General features: G+C 39.2%; 1 protein-coding gene across 7 annotated transcripts in view; it reads right to left on the bottom strand.

The window, feature by feature from the left end:
* The window catches only part of NRXN1 (neurexin 1), a 629457-nt gene extending 606346 nt beyond the window's left edge, over positions 1–23111 (bottom strand). For all 7 annotated transcript variants that reach the window (XM_042884865.1, XM_042884874.1, XM_042884894.1 and 4 more), the window contains exon 1: positions 22373–23111. In XM_042884865.1, the coding sequence (XP_042740799.1) occupies positions 22373–23111 (739 nt within the window). The remainder of the gene's footprint in view (positions 1–22372) is intronic.
* Between the last annotated feature and the right edge of the window lie 4129 nt (positions 23112–27240).

Here is a 27240-nt window from a genome sequence, read left to right as displayed (position 1 = left end):
TGATGCAGAATGCAATTGCTCACCACCAGGCAAACAATGCCCAGCCTGTGAGCAACAGCAGCCCCAGCCCCAGCCAACTCCTCCAGTTTCTTTTTATCCCAGTTGGATGGGATCCAAGGCAGCCTGATCTAGAGGCTAGCAACCCTTCTCCCATGGGAGGGAGGTTGGAACTAGATGACCTTTAAAGTCTTGTTCATGCTTAGCCATTCTATGACTCTATGATTACCACTCAGTATGATGCCACACAGTATAGAGTTTGGCCAGTCTAGGTCAGCTGTTCTAGCTGTGTCCTCTCCCAGCAACTTGTGCTCCCCTAGCTACTGGCTGGCAGGGCAGCATGAAAAGGTGAAATGTCCCTGACTCAGTGCAAGCACTGCTCAGCAACAACTAAACATCCATCTGTTATCAACATTATTCTTATCCTAAACCCAAAACACAGCACTATGCCAGTGTAAGAGATTATTCTGTAAACATCTGTGTCTCAAAGCTTGCTGGGGACACAGATGGACTTGTTCAAGTGCAGACAAGTCCCGAGCAAGGATTGTGAAATCCTTTGTCTGAAGGACACAGATGAACAAGGCCAGGCAAGTCCAGGGCAAAGGTTGTGAGATCCTTTGTCTGGGGGACACAGATGGACAAGGGCAGGGGCAACGAGAGCGAGAGATGAGCTACGGCTAAATAGCTGTGAAGTGCTCCTTCGTGTGGACTTACCTCAGGATGACGGCCATCTCAGGGGGTACTCAATGACTCTTGCTCGAGGCCCATCCTTGTCACGTAGGCAGGAGAACAAGGAGGATAAAAAAGGAACCGAAAACCATGAGGAGAGGTTTCTGGCAACAGATTCCTCATGAAGCAGAACAGAGGTTTCTGGAAACAGATTCCTCATGAAGAAGAACATAGGATTCCTGACAATCAGATTCCTCGTGAGGTGACACCTGCATGCTGTCGAACTCTCCCGTGCCCACTGCCTGAGCGCTGCTGCTTTCTCAAGGATTGGTTCCGCGCCTTCCTCCACTACCTGCTTGCTGCCCAAGGCCGCCACGCTGCTGCTCCCCACCCCCTGCTGCGTCTGCCTCGGACCTTCAAACGCCGTGCAACGGGACGCTGCAGGATCCTGGTGGTGAGTATCCCCGCTTTATGCAATTCTTGCTTCTTTCCCATCTTTTCTATCGCCCTCCTTCCCTTCCCCGTCTCCCTGATTAGGTTTTGTAATAAACTGGTCAGACCAACATATGAACCGTTGTTTCTTAATCTCACGCCTGGTATACAGATATTAAAAGAACCTCATCTCCCTCCTATAAATTGGAGTGAGACAGCCAGCTAACGTGAAGAAGATCATCTCTCTCCCAACCGAAAAAAAAAGGATAGATGATCATACTCTAAGCATATATTTGGTAGCTCCAGATCATCATAGCAGTCAAGCAGCAATTTAACAAGTTGGCAAATAAATTACTACAGGATTACCACCTTTGAAATCTAGGTAAGATCCCTGAAGCTGTGCACAACATCAACTTTGTTTCACCTCAGCCAGTTTTACTGAAGAGCTGCGCAACAGCTAAGAAGAGCTGTAACTTTGTTTACATACATAGGGGTTCATTAAATTGATGGACGTATAAAATATTTCTCCCTACAGAGAAAGAGGTTTCAGAATTCAGAGTTTAGAATAGGCTTTAATGTCTCTCATACACAGAGTCAACAATGTAATTAAAGGTTAAAATCAAGAAGATCAAATGTTAAAAGCAGGAGCACGTTCTTTCTCTCCTGAGTTTGCATGCAATGCTCTGCCATGCTTCCTTTCTTTGTTAGCTGATGCTGAAGGACCTTGACTGTCTTCCTCCTTAATTATCTCAGGTCAGAAACAGATTTAGCACGTTTTTATTATGTTTCTCTGCTAGGGGGTTGACAGTTCTCTCCATCTTTTGTTAACAAGGAGAAAAAAATACAACAAAAGAAAACCCTCTGTTTCCACGGGAAATGCTATACAAAACACCACTAAAGCCAAGTGCTATCATTTGGAGCTCCTCAGCTTCCTCTAGGTTCAGCCTCATGTTGGAATTAGTTTGCAGCAGAGCTAGGCAACCTGGTTTCCATGTTGTCAGATGATGAACAAAAATCTTTACAGAAGGAAAGGCTATCTCTTCATGAATGCTTATAACAGATAGTGTTTCCAAACCTTATGTGATGCCATTATATTCTTCATAGACTATAATCGATTTTTATGTCTCAGAAGCAGGCAATCTGCAATTCATAAGCTACATCATTAGACCTTTTCTCATTGCTTTTATTTCTTCTCAGGGATGCATAATGTGTTGCTAGTAATGAAAATTGATTAACTTGTTGCTTTTTGCCCTTGATTTTGGACTAATTCTGTTTTATTTCCTTAGCTTCATAAAAGGTAAAAAATTAAGCCTAAATTCTTAACAGCTTAACTGGATCTCTCTGTGAAGTAACTGATAAAATGATAAGATAAAAGCAAAACTATAACTAGCTTTTCAGCCATAGGTCCCATTATAAATAGCCTTCAAAATAATTTAGAACAAAATTGCATCTACTTTTATCTGCTGATCTCCATGTGCAATTGCAGGTTCCGGGCTGCTGGGATCTTATGGCAGTCCCAGGCATCTGTCAATACTGAAGCATTTTCTATCCTGTGAAAAGCTGGTGAGGCTTCTCTTCCTGCACATTTGAACTCACTTCAAAGAACAAAAACAACAGCAGGTGCATTACAAGCAGTGCATTAGAAAACACAGACACACTGCTTCTATATGGAATTTGGGCACCCAAAATAACTTCTGTAGGTAGCTGAATTTAAACCTTTTCAATATCAACTTGTATTCAGTTTTTGTTGGTTTTTTTTTGTTGTTTGTTTGTTTGTTTGTTTCCTGTATGACTTAAAAAGATGGCAATTCTGTAGTACTGTATTATATATTATTTTATGAACCGAAATAACAGTTTTGAGCAGGTGATCCTGGGACTTTGCTGTTCCATTTGTGTCATTTGTGTCACTTTCTAGGTATATTTATAAGAAACTGTATCACCTATACTTAATGAAGTGTATTCTGTATTACATTAGGTAGCATTACAATACACCACATTAAAGCCATCTCAATCTTGCCTTAGCAGAGAGCAATGAAAAGAAGTTAAATGAAATTACTCCTTAACGTAGAAAGGCTTTACCTGTTCATACACAGCTTCAAAGCCTTTACTGTAGGTGACAAAGAAATTATTACTGTGAGCAGCCAAAGGCCAGAGACAGTGGTCTGAAGGAGAAAAAGAGTCCAAAAATAGGAGAGGAACAAATAATGTGACCAAAGAAGAGTAAACTCCTCGAAGAGTAAGCCCTTTAGACAGATCTGTATGGAAAATATGGGCTGGGGGCAGCACTGGAAAGGCTGAAATGAGGAGGCCCACACCACTGAATACTGGGAAGGACCACCATGCAGGAACAGAGATGGAAAAGGAACTGTTCATAAGGAACACCAGTGGGAACAGCAGTAAGGGGATTAGCAGAGCACTCAAGTTGATTGTAAAGGAATGACAGATTTCCTATAAACCCTTCAACACTGTAAAAGCCACCTGCAGTAATACAGGCCATCTGAAGCCAATTATTATTACTACATATATTTCCTTATCTTTATCACTGCGTTAAATATCATTCACTGAGGAATATGAGTAAGTCTGATTTAGTGTAAGAGTGAAATGTCTGAGGGAGGAAATTTTAGTGGAATGTGGTTCAACATCAGAAAAGAATCAGCAATGCAAATCAGACAATGTGATAACTAGGGAATGCTAAGAGGAAGCTGCTTAAGAACTTCAGACATCTTGTCATTCTTAGAAAATTAGATCAACAGAAGATGAGTATTATATTCTTAAAAAGAAGAAAAAAAGAAAAAAAAAAAAAGGAATAGCAGATAGTAACAGGTACATCTTCCTCAACTGGAATGGTAGATGAAGTAAAAGAGGAGAATATACTGGTCTGAGTGCAGCTGACAGTCACAGAGATGTTAACAGTAGATTAAGTGCTGAACAGAAGATTGCATGGCATTTTTGGCACATAATTGTGACCACAATCAACAGGAAATGTACAATTACAGTCTAGGCGTAGAGATTGCAACACATTTCAAGAAATGTTGTAAGTGACCCAATGGCCCTTAGTAATGCTGTAATGGAACACTGACTAATTAATCTCATATTCTAGAACATGAAATCTGTGGCAGATAAAATCCAACTACGTTCACTAGATTAGCAGAAATTGACATAGTAACATTGGTCCTGCAGTACATAAAGAAACTGGTAAAATGAAAAGCCTTTCAAAATGTTGTTATTCTGTTTGATCATGGTTATGCAGGTCCACATTTCACATCATCCCGAGACAAAACTTTGTTTTTGTGATTGTTTTGTGGTATTCTAGATTGAAATGAATGCAAATGCTTTCTATTGTGATGGAGACTATCTTGATACAAATACCTCTTTAGTTGCTCAGATCTATTCATCTGGAAATCTGAACCATTCTCTTTGGAAAAACAAGGGTTGAGAAAATTGAAGGTTATTGGACATGTCCCTTTTTAGCTGCTTTGCTTAATTACTAGTCAAAGGGAAAAAAATAAGAGAGAATGCAAAACCCAGTAAGAGGAGGACAAACAAAGAAAAGGAGAAAATAAACACAGAGTGTATAGTTATGAAAAGAGACAAAAGTAAATTAAACCAGTGGGAGGAGCCCTTTGTTTTGTTTTAGACAAATAAGCATAAAGTACAATGATTCAGAGATTAAGTTTCAAGATATCCTTTAAGAATGTTTTACCCTAAAAGCCAGCCTCTCCAGGATCAGATGTGTTCAGTGCTACTGTCAAATTCCGACATTTGCATTGCAGTCAATTATTAGTTTTTGGTCGCTCTATAAACAAAACATGAAAGCACCTGTTTTGAGTAAAACTGTGCTGTAGTCCAAATACATCCTGCTGGTTTACTATTATTATTTTTTTTTTCACATCCTCCAGAGTGGCCATATAGTTAGTTCACTTGGTAATTTCTTCAGGAATGACTACCCATTGAACAGGAACACTTTGATGGTCTTACTCCTTGAGAACTTGTACAGCATGTCCAGCAATGTCATCTTTTGCAGAAGCATAAATGCAATTTTTCAGCTTTGAAGAGTACACCGGAGTTGTTGTTGGTTTTATCTTTATTTGGTCCAAGAGAGCGCTAGCAAATCAGAATGGGTGCAGAATCAGGCCTTCACAAAAAATTCCCTTATATAATATATTAATCAGTTAATAAGTCTTGCTGCTATATTATGCCTTTAGAACTAAATGACATAACACACCCAAAAGCATTATCTCAAAGAGCTATAAGAAGAATAAGTTTAAAAAGAATATATCTGAGAACAGCAGGAACTTTGCTGCCCTCAGAGAAATGTGGAATAACATAAATGACAAACATTTATTATTTTTGCTCCAATGTTTGTATCTCAAGCTTAATATAGTATAATCTGTAAAGTCTAGAATCATAAGCAAGACCCACTTCTGTTCTAATTGGTCTTGTTAAAAACAGTTCAAAATATTCTTTGAAATCTCAGACATTACAACACAAAACAGGAAACCAGAAGAAGACTGAATACTATTAACCTTATTTTATGGAAGAAAAACTATGAGATTAAATACTTGATAAAAGGAACTCATAATAGAATTTTGAAAATAAAATAGCAATTCCAAATCCCATTTATCCCATTTCCATTACTTAATTACTTCTTAGTCCTTCATCTTTTCATTTTTTTTTTTTTTGTCCATTCTGTGCTTCTAGATGACTAGCTCTCATCTGATGTAATTATTTCTAAAGAATCCACTTTTTAAAGAATAAATAATATCTGAGTCTAAGCTAAAAGGAAAAAAAAAAAAAAAAAGATGTCTTTTTCATAGTAACTCTTTTCTTAACTGCAATGAATTCTGCAAAAAGCAAAATCCAGTTACAAAGCCCAAGAACCAAGGGTCACTATCAAATAAACTGACTGTATGAGGAAATCCAACATTTCAGAGCTTGCTGCTGGTCATATATCAAATAAAATATAGTTCTTACAAAGCAGGCATGGGCATCCTGCAGTAAGAAGGATGACTCATGTTTAGAATGTTGTGCACCTCTTAAAGCTTGTGGGACATTAACCAATCATTAACCAATGATTTATTTTGCCTGATATACTACAGTGACATCTAATAACATTTCCAATATTTAAGCTACTTTCTTCCCCTGACATCATTTTTTTGGTTACCAGTACTTTGTTTAAACGTTACTACCAGTCTATTATTATATTATCAGCTGTCCAGGCTACATTTTACATAAAGTCAGAAAGAACATAAAATCATATTGAAAGTAAACTGAAATACAGTTCAGTATCCTGCTTTGAAATGCAGCTCAAAGCAAAACAACTATCAAAAGCACATATTTCTCACATCTATGAAAATTGTAGTACTGAAAGCTCTTATGAGAGTTCATTTGTAAGTGATGCCACTGACTCATACATAAAAAAGGCCCAGATCTCAAATTCAGTTAAAAACTGCTTGTTGTTATAAAGATATAGTACAGATATTAGGCTTATTTGGCACCAAATTTTGCCTTATTTGTCTTTGAAAACAGACTCCTCTAAAACATATTTCTAAATCTTTCCAATAAATTACCTATGAAATTCTTCTGGCAAGAATATTGATAATCTATACTGTTTGCAGGAATGAAACACAGTGATATAGATAGAAGATCCAAGATGCTCAAACAAGAGTCCTTTCGTGTGCCCCAGTGTGATGTAGCTGAGCCGGAGAGCTTGGTACCCCTTATGCTACTGCATGTTGGCTCCCAAAAATTTCTTTCCATTAGCTAATGGAATTCAACTGGCATAACTGCACTGAATAACTGCTTTGTCCAAATGACCTGGATTTAACAACGTCCTCCCAAAAAACTCTCTTTACACAAACCACCATAGCGAGACCAAGCTAGAGCAGAATTCCATTTACATGGATCTGGGCACATGTGAGAGAGAACTTCAGGTGCAGTGGCTGTACTGTTTTCTCCTCTTAACTGCAGCTTACAGCATACATCTTCATCTGCTGTTTTACAAGTGACTGGAAATTCCAGAGATAAACTAAGAATTGTGTTAATTTAAAAAGTACTGAGAAATAACTTTTACGAATCTCACCAATATAAAGTCTAGAGGTGGCATATTAACCATTGTGAAATAAAATGCCATTGGTTAATAAGTAAACCAATGCTTTAAAAATAACCTCCTTCTTTTTTCTTCTTTCCTTTTTTCAAATCTGTGAGCCATTACAAAGTTGTGTTGAGGACAGGTTGTTTGCTAGAAATTTATTAAGCAGAGTTTTTGCCAATTTTTTTGCCAGATAAAATGCATGAAAGTTGTAATTAAAAAAATGCTCAATTAAGAGAAGCTGATATTTTCAGAAGCCTGGTAGGTGTGAGTAGCAGTTTAAATGATGGTCAGACTATCAGTACATTTAATTTCTGCTGAAATCTCCATTAGGCTAGTAAACTTTTCTTCCATCTTTGTATACAATCTCGTATGTTTCAAAAGGAAAAAAGTCTGCAGAGGAGTAATGGTGAGCTGGGGACACATTTTAAGTGACAATATAATCAGAGTGCATTACATTATATTCCCTTTACTATTTATCCAACAACAGCCTTTAGGGATTTTATATCAAACTGGAGAGGACTGGTACTATCCTCCTGCAGAATTTAAGCTTTTTGAAAGAAATAATAGTGTAGTAGTTTCATAGAAAATGTAAGAAACATGCACAGTTAAATTTAAAACTCATTATTCAGAAAACACCAGATCAGATGTGTCTGATAAGATCACATAATAGGAATAGCATTCATAATACACAAAAATATAAATAGTGGTCTCAGACTTTACAAAGTCAAGTACTTCAATTGATTGTGCTATGATTCCAGAGTACAGCTATTGTTTGATTATTCTTAAATTATTTTTTCCAACTTTTTTTTTGATAACTGTATTTTTTTCTTTTTAAAACATGTCCTTTGTTATTTCTCAATATCACAGTTCCATTTAACTCTATGGAAATAAGAAGGTTTAATGTCCTTTGAAATCTCATTAGGTGATTAAATATCATGAGGTAAGATAGAGAATAATCATATGCTTGCAAATGGTTTTATTTTTTATTAAAATAAGCATGCTAATCTATGCCATGTTTGCGTAAACATTAATGTACAATGTGGATCAAAAGGAAAAAAAGATTCATACAAGTAATCCAACCAACTGTAGCAGAACTACATGAATGGAGTGACCATAAATGTACTGGGAATTGGAGTGTGATTTTGTCCCATCTTCAGCTTCTCCTGTTTTAATTTTTTTATTTATTTATTTGCATGCTTCACAGAGAAATGGTACAAGGCAGTAGTTAAAATATAAATCAAAATGGAAAAGAAGTATTTTTTAATCTTCATATTTTCTATACACAAATAGAAAAACAGCTACTTTTTTAAGAATAGGAAGCAACAATCTCAAAATAAGGACAAAAATAAAGGTGTATTCAAGATTCCTAGTACATCAATAAATGTAGCTCCTACAAAGACAGAAATCCTAAAAATATAGACTAGGTAAGTCAAACAGTGGCACTATATTTTTGGTTCTTACTTATCTAATACTACTCCTTCATACGAAATTTCTCTATAATGAGCTTAGGAAATATTTTTAAACAAAGGTGTTTTAATGGCACCATTGAACAAGCACATCTGCAAATTTTACTAAACATCAAATGGGTCTCTCAAAAGTTAATTCAACCAGTTCCTTCAGAAAATCTGAAATGTACTGAAATAACTTTAAGTAACTTATTTTTTCTTGATTTCTTTCTTTATAAACTTCACAGAGTTCAGTTACATTAATTAAAGAAGAATGAGAGGAACCCAGTAAAGTAAGGAAGTCCTCCATTTATTCAATTAAAAAATATATGTTATTTCATTTAGTCACAAACAAAACCCCCCTCAAATTGCTCAGCTGAAAATCTGACATGTGTTAGCAGTAGTAAACCCCCAAGGAAATTTTAAATAAGCTCTACTTCTGCTCTGATTCCTTTTGACTTTAGTCATATTTTGAAGCAGAAAAATAAAAAGCACTTGGGCAGGAGTGACTTGACTTTCAAGGTTAAGCCTTTCTGCCAAACCTTTGAAAACTTGCCAGACTCTGTTCCAGTTGTAAACTTCCTTAAAAAATCTATTTGTACAGAGCTAGGGGAAACGCCTTGGATTTTATCAGAAAGCTCCAGAAAGATAGTTTGCACTGTGGTTGTGTAGCCTAACTTGGAAGGGAGCACCAGCTCAAGCTTATGTGAAACTCTGAATCACTGCTGCCTGTGCTAGGTACAGCCACACAATTTTGGAGCAGGGAAAGCATGAATCCTTCAGCAACCTCCTTGCTGAGAGCAGGTACTATGGAAAGAACACCTCCTAACTGAGGAGCAGGAAAGTCAGTGTTGGGACTAGGGAGTAAGAGTGGGTGTAGTTTTAAAAACCCATAAACAACATTATGCACTATTTTACTACCTTAAATTAATGCTTTCTTGGTTGCACAGTCAAAAATAGCAGCTCTGAGACAGAAGGCTTCTTACATAAGGTAGATCGATCCACTTCAGTCATACATGTTATGATATAGCCTTTACACAGTATAATGTGGCTTCTCCAGAGGGTCCATAAAACTTCTGCACACAAAAGAAGTCTATTGTTAGCAACATGCAATGACTGAGTAATGAAGAAAGTGCCTGTCCCTATGGGCTGTACACCTGTCCCTGCATTACAACAGTCCTTACTAACGAAGATCGTGATGTACCATGTACCAAAGAGAGGCAAAATGCTGCCTCGTAGGAAATGTTCTAACCCTTTCTCCCCTAAAAATCCCATGTGACTTTGGTCTGTTTCTAAAGCTAGACATTTTTTGGGTGGTCATTCTTTATACTGCTCAGGACACTTGCAGGAGTTTGCCTTGCTGCGTCTCACAGAATACACACTGCTGATCCCTTGGAGCTACATTGTGCTACATCAATAGGAGCTACATTGTGATGTCACAGTAAATTTATCATGTATATAATTTCATATGTGGAGTACATGGGAAAACATGAGACTGTGCTCTCAGTATTAGGGAATGCTTTTACCTGCAGTCTCTCTTACCTCAGTTCTCCTTCACAACTGGGATAATTGCATGTGTCATCTTACATGCATACTGTGTAACTTTTAATACTTGCACAGCTGCTCAGCCATTGTAATTATGAGAACCTTAGAAAAGCCCAGGGAAAAATTAATAATTTCTCTTCGGAGCTGGTTTGAATATGAACAATAAATAAGGCTCAGGGCTACACACTGAAGAGCAAGGAGAAAACAAAATATTGAAGAACTTACGCAGACTATGCTCTGAATGAGGCAGAAGGCCCAAGGAAACAATGGTTTACAGTCATATAATTAAAGACTTTCATAATGGGTACACTGAAAGGGATGGAATTAAAATTGTAGAGTATCCTTTGTCCTGATAGTCCATAGCTTCTGAGTGCTTTATTTCTGAAATTTATTAATTTTCTCAGAGCACAGATTTTTGAGGGTAGTATGTTCCTACACTGACAGACTGATACCAGTGATTTATGTTGATTAGAGAAGAAGCAAACTATCTGTACTGAATTACGCTTTAAAAACCTGTGTTCAAACAGGAATCTAAGAACAATGAAAGGATTGTGAAAGATTGTGAAGATGAATGGATGAAAAAACATATTTCAGTCTAATTTCAAAGGGCAAGAATCTTAATATAGGATGGGTATCATGATGGGTAGCAGAGCTACCATATAAAGTACTTTTTTGCCAGTAATTCTTAATTTTATAAGGGAAAATTGCTTTACCAAATTCCTATGCTTTCTATACTTGCACAGGTATAATAAAGAGGATAAAGATTTGTTGTTAATACATAGGTATGCAAAACATGCAAGCAAAGCAAAGCAATCTCTAAAAAGATCAAAAGTAATGTTACATAGCAGGGGGCAAAGTAAAAGTTGCTTGTTTCTTGAGGTTTTAGAATGTTTCAATATTGTGACAATTGAAAGAAAATTTTTTAGCCAGAGGAATTTCTGATGTTACCTTTACTTTACAATGGCGTAACGTGTTAGCTTGAGAAGGCACCAATCCCGATTTATTCCGACATGAAAGAAGTACCTGGATGAATTACTTTACGGAACTGACTGAGAGATCCTACTGAATACCATAAAGCTACAAAATCAAAATATTTCAGAAATTCTGTCCATAAGGTACATGATTTCTAAACATTTTTCACTTCCAAGTCTCATTAGTTAATCAATTCCCTTAGTACCACGCATTCCCTAGACAATCAAAAGCCTAATTTAAATCACTAAGAGCTCAGGCTGGTCAATGACCAAGTTTCCAAGAGATAATTATGTATGGTTTTTCAAATTTCCAAAGAGTGAGCTGACAAAGAGCAAAGCTGAATAACATCAAAACCTGTCACCTTATATATTTAGACTATCCAAGCAGTAATGAGCTCATATTAAAATGCAACATCGAAACAACTAAATGTTAGTAAGTTCTCTGAGACGTGCCTTTTGATTTAGATGTAACTATGACAATAAGCATCAGAAACTGCTTTTTGTTACTTCTTCATGCAAATGTGTGTAAAATTGAGAGATAAATCTCACCCTTAAACACTTGCGACAAAAAAAGATGAAAGCTACAACTCACTGAAGACAGCTTTGCTTCTCAACTCCTGCAGTACCACCAGCTTACACTTTCTACTTCCAACAGATAGGCTTCTGTTTCTCACATAGGGTAGAAAAAGGAAGGAAAGTTTAGCCGCATGCATTACTGTGCATGCTTCTGTTGTTTAAGATTTACAAGATTTACAAAATTCACCAGCATCACTCACATATCACAACCAGTAATACATGAGTGAATAACAAAGCTAAATCAGCCCTTTTAATGATATAAGAATTCATAATGTGCAAGAAAAAGCCTATTTATTTAAAGATTCCAATGATATTTAAAGTAAAATAGGTGATGATAAGGGACTAGATAAAACCTCAGAACCTTAATTCTTCTTCCAATATTGAAAATGTGATTGCCAGTGGATTTACATAATAATAGGTCAAAAACTCTATTACATTAACTTTTTTTTTTGTCACTGGAACTTTCTTTGTTACAAAAATCTGAATAAGAAATACCATGAACTTATTTTTCTCATAAATAATTGAGCTGAGGAATGTAGGTAGCGGTAGTTGTTTTTAATTCTGAGTTTCAAAATTTGTACGAGGAAAACAAAATTTAAAAGTGCTGTACTTCATGAGTGTACAACTTCTCATGATGGCAGACACAGCAGCGAAAATACCACAGAGATAAAGGCAGAAGTTCACAGCTGTGCAAACAGCCTTCATCCTAGCCTCTTCTCCAAATATTTGCAGAAGGGCGACAAAAAACAGAAATACGTGAAAACTACTACAACTGAGATGGAAAACTTACGAAGATTTGGGCCAGGAAATACATATTAATATATATATTCAAATCACATTGTCTTCCTGGTGAACTAGTGGGGAAATGCAGGTGTTTACCTCATAACATTTACGTCAGGAATGATTTATGCATGAATATAAAGTCTGTACTCAGAATTCTTCAGAAAATGTTTAACAAAACATGGCAGATCTTTCTTTGTTTAATGTTGAAGACAGCCCACAACTCATCTCTGAAAAACAGCATGTTCTATAAAGAACATGTTTTTTGCCATGTGATAACATTTCAGAATTATTTTTTGGGAGCAAGAAACCCAGAAAATAAACTTCAGAAAGAATCAGCTCCTTTAAAGTTCAGTCATGTCCATGTGAAGAGTATGTAGGATGAGGGCATTAATCAGTTCTTACAAAATCCATTTACAAATCTTCCTTATATCTCCCCATGATTATCTTGAAATTGAAGTGACATACAGCCAGTGGTTTTTATCATCCACTTTCACATGTCTTTCCTACAATGAGGAAACATGGAAAAAAACAGCAAATAAAATAAACAAAGCTGGTAATCTCAATGTCAGCACTAACTCTCCTGCAAACTTCCTAAGAAATTTCACTGCTTTTTCTAGGAGATAATCTAGGAGAAGCATCAGTTCACCCCATTACAGATACGTGAAAATCATTGAACTTAGCCCCCTCTCCTCTTGTGTCTGGATCTTCCAGGTTAAGAATTTGATTTTACAAATGTAAATTAGACGCTGTATAACAATGGGCAGAACCTAAATATTTTTTAGAACATTTTAAGACATTTTTTTACAACTGCAATTAGGAATCAGGACAGAGAACATCTTTCCTAAAAGGGTTATAGAGAATTTTTTATTAGCATTAGGGTCTGATTCCTGTATTTTTATTAATAATTTTAATTTTATCATCACAAGACTGATACCTTGTCATCACAAGAATTGACCATAAAGCAAAGTACTATTCATTAAAGCTGTCCTCTAGATACCCATTCTACAAATGCTGATGTGTGCGTGAACATTTCTGTTGACACCTTCAATAACTGGATAAGAAGAATCAGGAAAAGCTCCTAAAGAATATTACAGCATTGAGATTCAGTCTTCACTCCGTGTCTAGTTGCTAATTCTGTGATTTTCTACATGTTTCTTAAAATGAAAGTACACATAGCTTTTAAGAAATACATATAATATTACTCAAGAAATCTTTTCTTATTTGAAATACCTCCTTTGACAGAATGTCTTTTTTCATGTATTTTGTTAAAATTAAACAGCATAGAAAGGAAGGATTACCATGAAGGTCATCCTGTATCATAAATAAAGATGAATTTCTGAAACTTACAAACTCTGGTATACAAGTCCACTGGCATAGTGCAATGTCAGTGACCTCCATAATGACTGCAATAATTCCCTTAATTATAAAAAAACATTGCTGTGGCAAGAATCAGTTCAGTTTCTCTGACTTGGAGCAATATAAGGCCCTTTCTCTACACACAACCATCACAAAGTCAGATTTTTTCATTTGAAGGCCTTGTATACCACGCCACATTCTAAATGCAATCTGAAACTCACACATCTACATAGCACTGCTGGTACTTAACACTTACGTAGGCAGAATACACTGCTTCACTGTTTGCAGTGGCAGCAACTGCAAAAGTGATTCTGGTGAATACTCTTCACACTTTTTTTTTTTTTTTTTGGTAAGACAGGTTTTGCCACAAATTACATAGTCCCTTAAATATAGAGTGAAATCAGACATGTAACCTTTATAGCACTGTTCATAGTCACACGTGAAATTTATAAATGATAACAGTGATGACAATGACAATGATGATAGAGAAAAATATCCAAATTTATGAAGTCTTTTCTCTATCTTCTCAAATTAATACTACAGTTGGAATCTGCATGTTATTTAATTTGCCCTCGATCTTCTGTATTATCATATTCTCCCTTGAATAATGAGTTCATAATCAGCAGGTTATCACATTTGTTCTAATTCAAAGCTTATTTCAATAGGGCTTCAAATTGGTTCCAATGGAAAATGAAAACAGAAATCATTTTTTTTCAGCTATCTATAAGGCACAAAATCTGCTGCTTACTAGGACCCAGAGAAATCATTCCAAATTCAGAAACAATTACTTAAAATTACAGAAATCTAAAATACAATCCTTCTCACAAAGAAAGCTTCCATCAGTCTCCTCTGTTTCTTAATTCTCAAAGAGTTCAAACAAAGCATGAGAGGGGTCACCTTGTGCCTACATCTCCAGATTTCTCATTGGAAAAAAAAAGAGAATGAAATGTTGAAAATGATATAATCACTGTCTGAGAGCCACAATTTCCCACTATCCTCAGCCTATTGAATCTTGGATTCATTTACTGTAATAAGGATAATTTCTCTACAGGTGTCATAATATTGTAAAGGATAAGAACTGCTACAACCATGAGAAGAGCTGCGTTGTCAAGGGAAAAGTAGTCATCAATTGACAAGCTGCCTCGTTTCAACATCTAGACAGACAAATGGAAAGCACCTCACTTCACATCAGTTGTGAACAAGGGAAAAAAGTGCTATTCTGAATACTCAGCTGTGGGTAGACAGATATACAGTAACAACAGTGGCAACTTCAAAGACAGATGGTTAGTATTGTTTCTGTAGACTAAAAAGGTTGCACATTGGTAGATGGAGCTTCAAGTCTTGACTTCCCTTCATAAATCCCAAATCGAAATTCTGATTTTTCTTTTTTAAGATTCCAACTTCCAGGAAGAAAATCCTAACCTAAATAAATAAATAAATAAAAATTGAAAATTAAAAAAAAATCCTATACAGGGCAGTAATTTTACCTGGCAGACAAAAAAAAAAAAAAAAAAAAAAAAAAAAAAACACCACAACCCAGAGCTGGAGAAGTGATGCAAACTGGCAAACTGGAATCAAAGGCATGTGCTTTTTCATGAGCTGATGTGAGTATTTTATGCATTGAAGTGCTCACTGGTTCTACTAAGTACACCAAAATCCAGGAGAATGGTCGCAGTGATTCATTACATGAAGCCACCACACACATCTACCTTTTCTTTTGGCAGATGAGAATCTGAGCTTTTGACAGACTGACTGCATATATGATAATATAATCCAGGTTAGTAAAGAGCTTGTGATACTCCTAGGTCACCTCAGCACAAAGCAGTCAGCACAGAAAGTTATCAACTTTGCAGGAAAAAACTGAATTATTTTGTAAATATTCTACTCCAGTCAGGGTAGAATAATATAAAGGTATCAGAGATACAATGTATTTTGCTAGACAGTTCTATGTATCACAACATAAACCCAACAGCTAAATGCATGTTTGTTACAAATCACTGCCTGAAAGAAGTTAACTGTGGTCTTTGCAATGTACTCCCCACGTAAAACAAGGTACACAACGCCTCAGAATGTCCTTCACTATTCTGAAAAATCACATGTTCATGAAGGTATACAATTTCAACATCAGTACAATAAACTAGACAGAGCATTTTTGCAGAAGCTGCTGTGGTTTCATGCTTTCTGAAGTAACACCAAGCATTCTGGAAAATGCACTGTACTAATTCCATCAAGAGATGGATTAACTGTTTTATTTTAAATTACCAGCCAACTTCGATATATATATATTAAAAGAAACATAAAACACCAAAGCTGTATGTATTGAAGTTAGTCTCTACATCAAGCTGTTTCTACCTGGAACTGGTTTTACTTGCCAGTCTGCCTCCTCATTCCCATCTATCAGCTCTATAATGATGAGGAGATAAAATTTTATGTTCTGTAATCCAAGCGCTTTCCCGCAACTCCTTGGCTAGCATCTATGGCTAAAAGACTCTAGGGCATCAATGCACAGCTAAGAAAAGATCAAATGCATTTGGTCTAAAATGCCCACAAGCCTTGAAATGTTATTACATTAGAATGTGGATAATTTTGTTAAACATTTTCTAAAATTCAGAATGAATACAACCAATCTGACACAATGTCCTATGTTTCTAAATGTAAATTATTTGTGTATATTAGCATTCTACAATTTGCAGTATAAACTCAAAATTTACACGAGCCCTGCTCATGGCACAAAGGGAAACAACATCCTCACTGTCTAAAATACTATTGATTTGGGGTACTAAGATGTACACTATATAAAATAAGTGGTCTTTTGGAAACATTTCAATATCACCATTTTGAAAGGATTAGCCATATTCAACAAGTCACTTTCTTAGAATATAACAGACTGCCAACTCCTAATTAGCAGTGACACGGGATTTAAATTGCTGTGATTTTACATGAGGCAGATATTGAAATCAATATCACATAATGCCAAATTCTGGTAAACAAAATAATATATCAAACTGCGTTTTAAAAAATGATGCAGAATTCTCCATTAAGCAGACATAAGCATGATGCAGACAACTGAATTCAAAGGGTGCAGATTTAATACAGTTTTGAACTGTGGAATTATTTGACTATCTGCCTTCAGGATTCAAGATGGACCAAAAAAAAACCCAACAATTTAAAAAAAAAAAAAAAAAAAAAAGAAAGAAAAAAAAAAAGAAAAAAAGAAAATTTAAACATATTAGCTAAACTAATCTAATCATCAGAATTTTAGTGTAATCTCTATTGGATTTCTATTTTTCCTCCTAAATCAGTATTGCCATCCTAGCTATTGGCACTGACAAGAAATTTAGGATACAGATCATTTAAAAAGATGTGAGCTGTAGATAAAGATTCTGAAGTATAAACAAAAAGTTTTGCTTGCAATATTTACTATTCCATAATATATTTAGCTAACTATTCAAGAAGGATAAAAACCATGATGACTACTCTTGTAAGACTATGTATGATGAGTTCAAAAGTATCACTTTGAGCTCAAACATCTATCTCAAAAAATATAATTCATGCCCAAAGATGTTTATATATTTTATTCAATACACAAGGGAATTGAAGGAATTATAATATGGAAATTTTCAAAAAGATATGAATATTGGATGACTTTTTTTTTAAGTTAACATGAAGAAGCAAATATGCACAACAAAGATTGATGTAATATATTCAGAACCCAAACAAACAAATCTAAATGCTGGCTAGCCTGAGACATCTGAAATTTACTTCCTTAAAAAACAGAACAAAACAAAACAAAAAAACTTTTCACAGTTCAAACCATAGCTGGCATCAAGTTCTAAATATCTGACAAGGAAGAGTATCTCTTACAGTGAACAGCTGCATGAACAGTCCTCATTTTTTCCACAAAACAGAAACTCAGTAGGACAGTTAAAATAAGCCATGCTCTAAACAAGAACACTTTGGATCCACAGAGTAATTGTTTCTATAACAACCAAATATTGAGGCAAGTAGCCCAGCTACATTTTAGAAAGATAAATCACCCCACATGTAATTTTCTTGAAACAGTCACAGATACAGAACCACAGAAGGTCGTGAATTGACAAGAATCTGGGTTCAGTGAGAAACATTTCCCAGAGCAAAGCGTGTAACATGGTTTTCATTGCCTTCTCCAGAGGCATCTGTCTATTTTCTCAGACAGGATACTGGACTATATTATTTTAATGCGAATGAAAATAAAAAGAAAAATTATAAATTCCATCTAAAGTCAGAAGGTCAATATTTTATTAATGTAATACTTGTTTTTGTTCTGAAATTTAAACATAAGAAACAAAATGGACTAAAAAATACTGGTAGGAGACTTATTCTCCTTATCTTCTAGGACTCTGACTTAATTCACTAATTTAATTCTTAAGAACAGTCTTCTTAACAAACAGTTATTTTAGCAAAATCACACCATATCCATTTGATTTTTCTCATGGAATAATATAATTTTCACTGAGAAGATTGTGATGTATGTCAAAGAATTTATCAGAAAATTTGTATGGCAATTGGGGTTTATTTTAACGCCAGTCTTATTTCTAGCAAAATTTATCATAATTTTATGTATTTTTCCTTCTGCTGAGTTAATACAAGAAATAATATTCCCTTGTATGTTTCAGTACTAGAGATATTCTTTTTTAGAAGGCCTCTCATGCTGTCTTTATCTATAAGCACTCAGCCCAGCCAACAACAGTACTGCTACATGTCGTATTTTTCTCTGCTGTAGACAGCATGCCCTTAATATTCGAGTAGAACTCCAGTCCTTATTCTGTGATTCATATGAAATCTCCCACTGAAGACAGTTTAGATACTATTGGAACTAAGAACATGACTGAATGCAATATATCCAATACTTTCCTAAATTCACTCCCATATAGTTTGGATAACATAAATGAAGCTACTCTTAATTAGAAAGGCAAAAGGACAGTTAAGCCTACTGGGAGTAAGTTATCACAGAATCATAAAATGGCCTGGGTTGAAAAGGACCATAATGATCACACAACTTCAACCCCCCTGCTATGTGCAGGGTCACCAACCACCAGACCAGGCTTCCCAGAGCCACATCCAGCCTGGCCTTGAATGCCTCCAGGGATGGAGCATCCACAACCTCCTTGGGCAACCTGTTCCAGTGCATCACCACCCTCTGAGTGAATAACTTCATCCTAACATCCCTAAATCCATGACTAAACCTCCCCTGTCTCAGTTTAAAACCATTCCCCCTTGTCCTATCACTATTCACCCTCATAAACAGCCATTTCCCTTCCTATTTATATGCTCCCTCCAAATATTGGAAGACCACAATGAGGTCACATGACAGCCTTCTCTTCTCTATGCTAAGCAAGCCCAGTTCCCTCCACCTTTCTTTATAGGAGAGGTGCTCCAGCCCTCTGGTCATCTTAGTGGTCTTCTGGATCTGCTCCAAGAGCTCTGCATCCTTCTTGTGCCGGGAGCCCCAGGCCTGGACGCAGCAATCCAGATATATAATACTTTATATACTAGTTATAATAATATGGGATTTTCAAAGCAAATATACTTGGTGAAACTTTATTCTTCTGAGAAAATTTTACTTCAAGAAGACTTAATGAGATTTTCAAAGGTGAAGAAGAAGGGCAGGGAGACTTAGATGATATAAAAAATGCTTCCTAAGGCCTTAAAGGCTTGAGGCCATTGACTCTTCAAACCTATTTAAGTCTATACATTTATTTTCTAATCTCTTAAATGTGCAAGTCAGGATTAAAATTTTTTGAAAAAGTTGATTTTCTTTTGTTTGTTTTTAATATTATTGATTCCTGAAGTGCTCATTACACCACTTAAAACTGAACCCTGTGCCCAGCCAGAAATACAAAAGCACACAAAATCTAAGCTTATACATAATGTAGATAGATAGGTCTTGACAAAGAATGGGTTTTAATCTTTCACCTTGAAGGAAAAAGGTAGTAACTAGGACATATGGTCAAGATTTCAGATAAAAATGGACACTTTGGTATTTTTTCCACATACAAAACATTTCTAATTAAAACAAGACAAACAGCAAGATCTCAAAAGTCTCACTTCACATCACCATAATTTGAGATGATCCTCCATCCTTCAACAACGGCAACCTCTTTTATTAAGGGCTGGGGAAAATTTACGCATTCCAGGAACAAAAGGCCATAACTCAACAACATAATTTCTATGCTGGCTATAAAGAAATAAGTAACAATAGCCAGGATTTCCTACTTGACAAATGTGGTCGTTTCACTTGTACTTCCACTTTTTTATTTCTGAAAAGATTAAATTATTAATTACAAATCAGTTCAATATCTTTGGTAGCACATAAGTAGTTACTAATCCCTTCATCAAACCTCACTGATCTGAATTTAACTTATCTTTTTTTTTTGATCAACAGAAACAAATTCGATTTATACTGGTATCAGTGAAAACACTGTCTTTTATTTCAAATGAAATTAGAAGCTGAATACTTCAGGATGAGTCTAAGCAAAAAGTATGTCTTGTTACTATTTTATAAGGCTTCTTGGTGGCCAAGGAACATGTGAGGGGGATCCCACTGATGTCAATTCTAAAAACACTGTAATTGATTGAAGCCAGTATTTCACTCTAATTTGGTGGATTCTAAAATTATTTTCAGTATCATCATCTTACAACCACTATACAATACATGCTTACATATAAAAAACTATTTCATGAAGATTCAATCTAAATACAAAAATGTTATTTAAAAATAGCTCATGATCTCATTAATTCTGTTATTTAAAGATTAGATTTTTTTCTGCCTCATTTTACATGCAATTATACAAACTTTTCACATAAATATATGTTCAAAATCACTTTAAATAAACACTTTCAATGTATATAGGTTTATAACTATATATAAATGATTATTGTTGCTTTAATCAAACTGCTACAGCTCACAATTTGCTTTTTAGTTTATGAGACCTAACTCAAAGGTGCAAAGACAACTCAATATTTTATGTACACCTATATATTAAGTAGTACTATGCACTAAAAATTCCCCCTCAAATACTAAATTTACTGACATGATTTAGAATAAAATAGAAGATACCTCATTTTACTGTTTCTGGGACTGTGTGTTATTGAAAAAACAGACTTCTTATTCTGTTAAATTATCATTTGGCCTTTACTTACTAAAACTTATTTTAAGATGTTTATAAGGTTTGGTTTTATTAACAAATGGCAGATGAGAGATAAACAACTGATAAAGCAAACAAGATGCAGAATGACTGTGGTGTTTTGGGTACTGACACTAAGGACAGAAGGTATTACATAATAAAGCACAGTCACAAATGAAGTTTTCTTTTTTAAAATGGGTGAAATCTGATAAAAATGACAAAATTATTCAGCTATAAATGTCATGCAGCTACTCAGGGAAGACCTTCATTTGGGCTACGTAGTATCTTATTGATAGTTACTTTTACATTTTACACTCAGGTCTTTGCCCTCAAATTCTGAAATGAACATTACATTCTCACTTGATACATTTGGTCTCATTTCATATGTATACCTGTAAGTTACACTGTAGGTACATAACACAGGTAATCTCTATGCTTACATAGCTTCAAGCAGTGGTACACTTACTAGCAAAATAATATGAATCCTGCATGTATCTGCATTAAATGTTCACAATCCTTCCAACCACAAATAACAATGGGCACTGAATACGAACCATATTTTACTCAGTGCTTTATTTGCAGATGGGACTCAGGAAACTGCTGTTTTTCAAAGCTCTATCTTCCTCAGGAATTTTGCAGTCATGGATTGTATGCTTCCCCCTTTTGTATTCTCTCTTTAAGACTAGCATTGTAAATGGCTAATACATCACAAAGCAATACCGTTCACATATGTGTAAAATCATAATCCTCTGTCTAATCTTCCTCCTCAGCAACAATTTAAGGAATTCCCAAATAAATCACTGATTTTATTCAAATAACAGACCAGAAGTAGGTATCAAAACAAAACAAACTCTGGATCTCTGCTACCCTACAAAAATAAACCCAGGTCATCTTCGCACTTCATCCAGCAAAATTTCTCTTTGTTGTTTTCCCTTTTCCCAAAATGAATTGCGAGCAGCCACTCATTGCAAGCTTGCCCACCCTCACCCTCAAGTAAAATGCTGGCCACCCCCTCCCAGCTGGGAAGCACCTGGCACCAAGGCCCTGTCCTTTCTCCATCCCAGGACATCCCCACATCTCACCCTGCCATCAGAAGATACCCAGATGATGTCTTCCTCCCCCTGCTCGCCCCTGAAGAGAACAGAGGAGTGATGGCACCATGGTCTGCCACAGAGACACGTGGGGAGAGGAAGGCAGGAAGAGAGGAGGCAGCAGGAAGGCAGCGGGGAGGGGAGCGAGACCCACTCATACAGATGAAACTCCATGCAGGCCTGACCTCCTACCCATCCCCTCCACTACACAAAGGGAGTGGTGGGGCAAGCTAAGATGGTGCCTTACCTTCACTGCAGTCCTTCCCCCGAAAGCCCGTTTGGGAGCAGTCGCAGACAGCCTGGTCGTTGAGCACCGAGCAGACACCTCCGTTGAGGCAAACATCCTCCCGAGCACACAGGTGGCTCTGCTCATCATCCAGCCGCACCTCCTGGCTCTCCACTGGCGATGTCTGTGTGTAGTTGACCCGAACATCTGTTATCCAGCCCTTGAAGGGCTCCCGGTCCTTGACAGAGGAGAGTGTCAGCTTTAGAGTCGCCGACCGCAGCTCCGGCGGGAGTCCCCCCAAGAAGAGGCCACTGAACACAGTCATGTCCCGCCGCTTGGACTTCACCTCCACCCACTTCGCCTCAGCCCGGTCAATGATCAGAGTGGTGTTCTTGAAGTGGCGGCGGATGACCACGGCATGCCAAAGGTTGTCGTTGACCGCCATATCAGAGAGCAAGGTGGCAGGCTCAGCACAGAAGATGGAGAAACTGAGCTGTAGCCGCCCACCTTGGGTGAGGATGAGCTCCAGGAAGTCACAGAAGCCCTCATCGTCAAAGTAGAGCACCAGCCCACTGGAGCTGCGCGTCTTCATGTTGAAGCTCATCTCGCTCTCGCAGCAGGCATTCCACTTGGGGAAGCGGGTCCACTGCCCCTCGGCCCCTGGAAACTCCAGCCCGCTGCCCAGCTCAGCCCAGCAGCCCAGCAGCAGGGCCAGCCAGAGCAGCAGGCAGCCCCCGCGCCGCACCAGCGCCGCCCCCATCCTGCGCGGCCTGGGGCGAGCAAGTGGGGCGGCAGTGCCGGCGGGGGGCGGCGCTGGGGCCCCAGGGGCAGACAGGGTAAAATCTTGCTGGACACCGGCCACGCTCGGAGCTTCAGGCGTGCTCACCCCCGCCACAGGACGGGGGGGGGGGCTGCGGGGGCCCCGCGGGATGGAGGGGAACACTGAGGGGGCCAGAGGGGAGAAGGTGCCAGTGGTGTTCTTCACTGATCAGCCAAGTTTTGAGAAAGGTGTCTGGGCGTGGGTGAGTCAGCAGAAATTTTCCCCAAAGCCAACATTACCAAAGCGGGAGATATAAAAACAAGACTGGTGGCAAAATCCTCTCCTCCAAGCAGATCCAGGAGCTCAGCAAGAGTGTAGCAATATCCCAGTGTGTGTGTACCTCTTTTTACATCCTATCCACCAGCTGTAGTTTCCCAGGAAGCCAATTATGGATCCCAGTGCTGCCTCCCCAAGACGTATCCTCTTGTCAGATCACGGAATGCCTGCCATGGTGCTGGAGCAGCGTCAGCAGGCGACAGGACTCATCGCTCATGGCTTCCTGAGCTGCCTCAATCCCAATGGGGTTGAAACCCAGAAGCTGTCAAACAGCCGGGTGGCTATTTGACATGCACAGCCTGACAGCTCCTCTTCTGCTCGCTTGTAAAAGGCCAAGGCTAAGATCCAGGGGATGAACTCTTCTATTATTTTTGTTTCTAATCTGCAAGGAATCAAAACAGAATAATAAGAAACGACGACTAATAATAACAAATGAAATCATAAAGTTGATCAATAGTGTACACTTGTGATTAATTTTTCATTTGAGCCGCTGTTCAGTGTTAGCAGTGAAATGCTGCTGTAATTTTGGAGTTACTGAGAAATCATCATAACGTGCAGTGCTAAGCTTAAATCCAATGTATATGCGTACACCAGATCACATTTTTATGGTTTAATCTGTATGTAAACTACTTACCATTCCAAAACTTGCAAATATTTTAGGAGCATGTATTATTATTATTATAAGACCGATGTTAAGAAGTATCCTAAAAGATATTGCTTGTCCTGCTATTTGGTTTACTGTAATTTATTTATAGAAATATCAGCACCTGTGATGCTATAGAGTCCTATTAATGCAGATGATGGTACAAAGCCTGGTTCTAGTTCTTTCTAACATAGCTCAAAAACGTAATAAAGGGACAGAGCTCCCAGCAGGAACTGGCAGGCTCTGCTGTACATGGCACACCTACTGGTTTATTTTCATGGGGTGAGGAAGAATTGCAATGGTTTCTTAGAAGGCTTTTTGAAAATTTCAAACTGCATTTTTCTCTGACACCTTTCTTTTGCAGCTGATATTCTCTGTTCTGGCAGGGAAAATCCAATTCAAGCCGGCTTTGATGCTGACATTATTCACAATGCAGATCAGCTAATCCCAGGTGTTAGTCCTCTGAAATGGGTTGCAGTATTTTATGTATGTTTACTCAGCCATCCTTATTTAAAAGGACATTCCTCATTTAAAAAATAATACATATGCCATAGTTCACTCTCTTCTTCTGAAGCGATCTCTGCATTTAAAGCATTTCAGCAGAGTGGCTCCCCTCTCTTTTCTTCCTCCAAGCTGCACAGTGTTTTCCAGGAGGAGTGCGTGAGCAGAGATCTCCTGATGGAGGAGAGAATCTCCAACACTTCCCTCTCCTCAGACAGCAGCACTCAGGCAGAACAGCACGGCCAGAGCTGCCAAGCCCCTCTCAGGCTATTGTGTGCGGGTATGCATCTGCTGCGAGGGGGGGGGAAGGGATGTGCCTGCCGGGGCAAAACCTGCACACACCTCGGCTGCCTGCACCTGACACGTTCTGAACTGCTAAGTCACCTCCTACTCTCTCTTTATATTTAATTTCATTTCTCTAAATGTCAACACGTTTATTTTTATTATTTGTCACATGCCAGGAAGGCAAGAGAAGCGAAAGGAAAGCAAGAAGAACCCTCAGAGGTTAGAAGAACTCCCAAACCCATCGGGCAGAGGCCAGCCATGCTCAGTCGCCACCGGGCACTGCAGGGCATCAGCGAGCCCCATGGTTTTCCCCGCCTGAAGCCGCTGCCAGCAGTTTTCCGGCAGTCCCCCTCCCCTAAAAAAACGCGGTGCCCGGGATGGCTCGTAGAGGGAAGTATGCAACACCGACCCCCGACGGGAGCCTTTGGGGCACCTCTACGCTGTCGGGCGGGCAGGCACCGCTTCAGCACCACGAACAGCTCCGCCCTGTGCGGCCCGACGGGGCGGCGGCGAAGCGGCTGCCGCCTGCGCCCGGGGCTCCCTGCAGCGGCGGGGGATTGGAGGGGGGGGGGGGGGGGGAGCTGCACGCGAGTGGGAGCACGAGGGATGCCCCGGGGGCGGGAGGGAAGGGCGAGCGTAGGGCGGAGGGAGGGAGAGGTTGCGGCGAGGAAAAGGGGTCGGGGAGCTGTGCGTGTGCCGAGCTGGGGATGGCCGGGGCAGGGGACGGCAGGTGGGCGCGTCGGCGCGTGGCCCAAGGGTGAGGGATGAGTGGGGAGGGACCGCGCGTGGTGTGCAGGGGAAGCACGAGCAGGCAGGTGCCGCGAGGCAGGAGCGAGCGCGCCCGCGTGCACGGATGCGTGAGAACGCGCGTGTGTGTCTGTGTGTGTGGGGGTGCACGCGCGCCGCCGAGCGTGCAGAGCGATCCCTACAGGTGTCCGCGGAGAGCCGCCGAGTGGGGATCCCTCCCGGAGAGCCGCCCCGCCGCCGGCTGCGGTGCCGCCCGGCCCCCGCCCGCGGAGCGGCAGAGAGAGGACGAAAGGGAGAAAGAAATGAATAATAACAGTAATAATGAAATAAAATAAAGGGGGAGGGGGGAAGGGAGAAAGACGAAAAGATTGAAAAGAATAAAAGGAAGACCCAAGGAAATAAATAATAGTAATAAAAAAGCCACAATTGCTTATTTATTACTAACGATATAATCCACACAATCAGTACACAACGCGGTCTCATCTTCAAAGCAGAAGGACACTGTCATTTCCTAGAGGGGACGATTTGGTCATGTATACACCACTCAACCGGGGTCTCAACTGCCAGCCGACTCCTTCCAAGCCCCTCTTCCCCCCTCCTCCCCCCCGGCACTGAATGTGTCCGCACATGCATGTAGTGAGAAATATACACAAAGCAGCACTAACAGAGCAGCGCCTTCAGTGCCTCAGCAGTGCATCAATATCCTTCCCCCACCTCTCCATAGCCATATATATATATATAGCCATATATATATATATACATATATATATATATTTTTTTTTTCCTTTAAAAATGATGATTTGATCACAGGTGCCCCGATAGAGCCTTTCCAAACGGGCGGCAGGGAACGCGAGGCACCCCGAGGTCAATAAATCCCGGGCTAACGGCAGGTCGCGGCACGCACCGCCCCGGCACGATCCTCATTGTGCCCAGCGCTCGGCATTGTCTCCGGCGTGGGGAAGCCCGGAGAGTTCGCAAATCACCGGATGAAAAGAAAGGAGCTGGAAAACAACCTTGCTGCGGCCAAAGGGAGAAGCGCTCCGACTGAAAAGCAGACTTAGCGGCATTATTAATCTTTTCCCTCCGTTTCCACGTAATTTCTAGAATCAAATTCTTTCCTAGGCGGCCGCAATGATCGATTTTGCTACCTCTCCAGCCTGCAGACGTATTTATTTTAATACGCTTGTGATAGAATTTCTCCCCCTTCAAAAATGCACACCATCAGCAGGAACCCGCGCGGTTCCGAACGCACCGAAGCAGCCGCCTGCCCTCTTTCTTCTGCTTCACAATAGGAAATGTCCCAAATTGCCCATGCACTCCCTGCACAAGCCCCTCGCCCACCCCAGCCCGCCGCCAGCACACAGAGATCCCATCGCGATACGCATCCCCATCGCTTCGCGTTGCACCCGAGCAGCTCCCGCCAGGGAAAACATGCAGCACATTGATTCATCCCTCTGCTCACACAGATCCCACCCCCCACCCGCTTTGGCACGGGAAGAATCGCCGCATCCAACCTTTAACTTCTCCCTCCGCTCCTCCATCTCCGCTCCCCGCCATCTACCTCCCCACAACGCCGCATGCGAACCCACCAGCCTCTCGCGCCTCCTTCTCCTCTTC

Source organism: Lagopus leucura, unplaced genomic scaffold, assembly GCF_019238085.1.
Source record: "Lagopus leucura isolate 7727_CA_CO unplaced genomic scaffold, USGS_WTPT01 Super-Scaffold_73, whole genome shotgun sequence".
Classification (NCBI taxonomy): Eukaryota; Metazoa; Chordata; class Aves; order Galliformes; family Phasianidae; genus Lagopus; species Lagopus leucura.
Note: the sequence above shows the minus strand (reverse complement) of the source record. Positions and strands in the feature narration are given on the sequence as shown.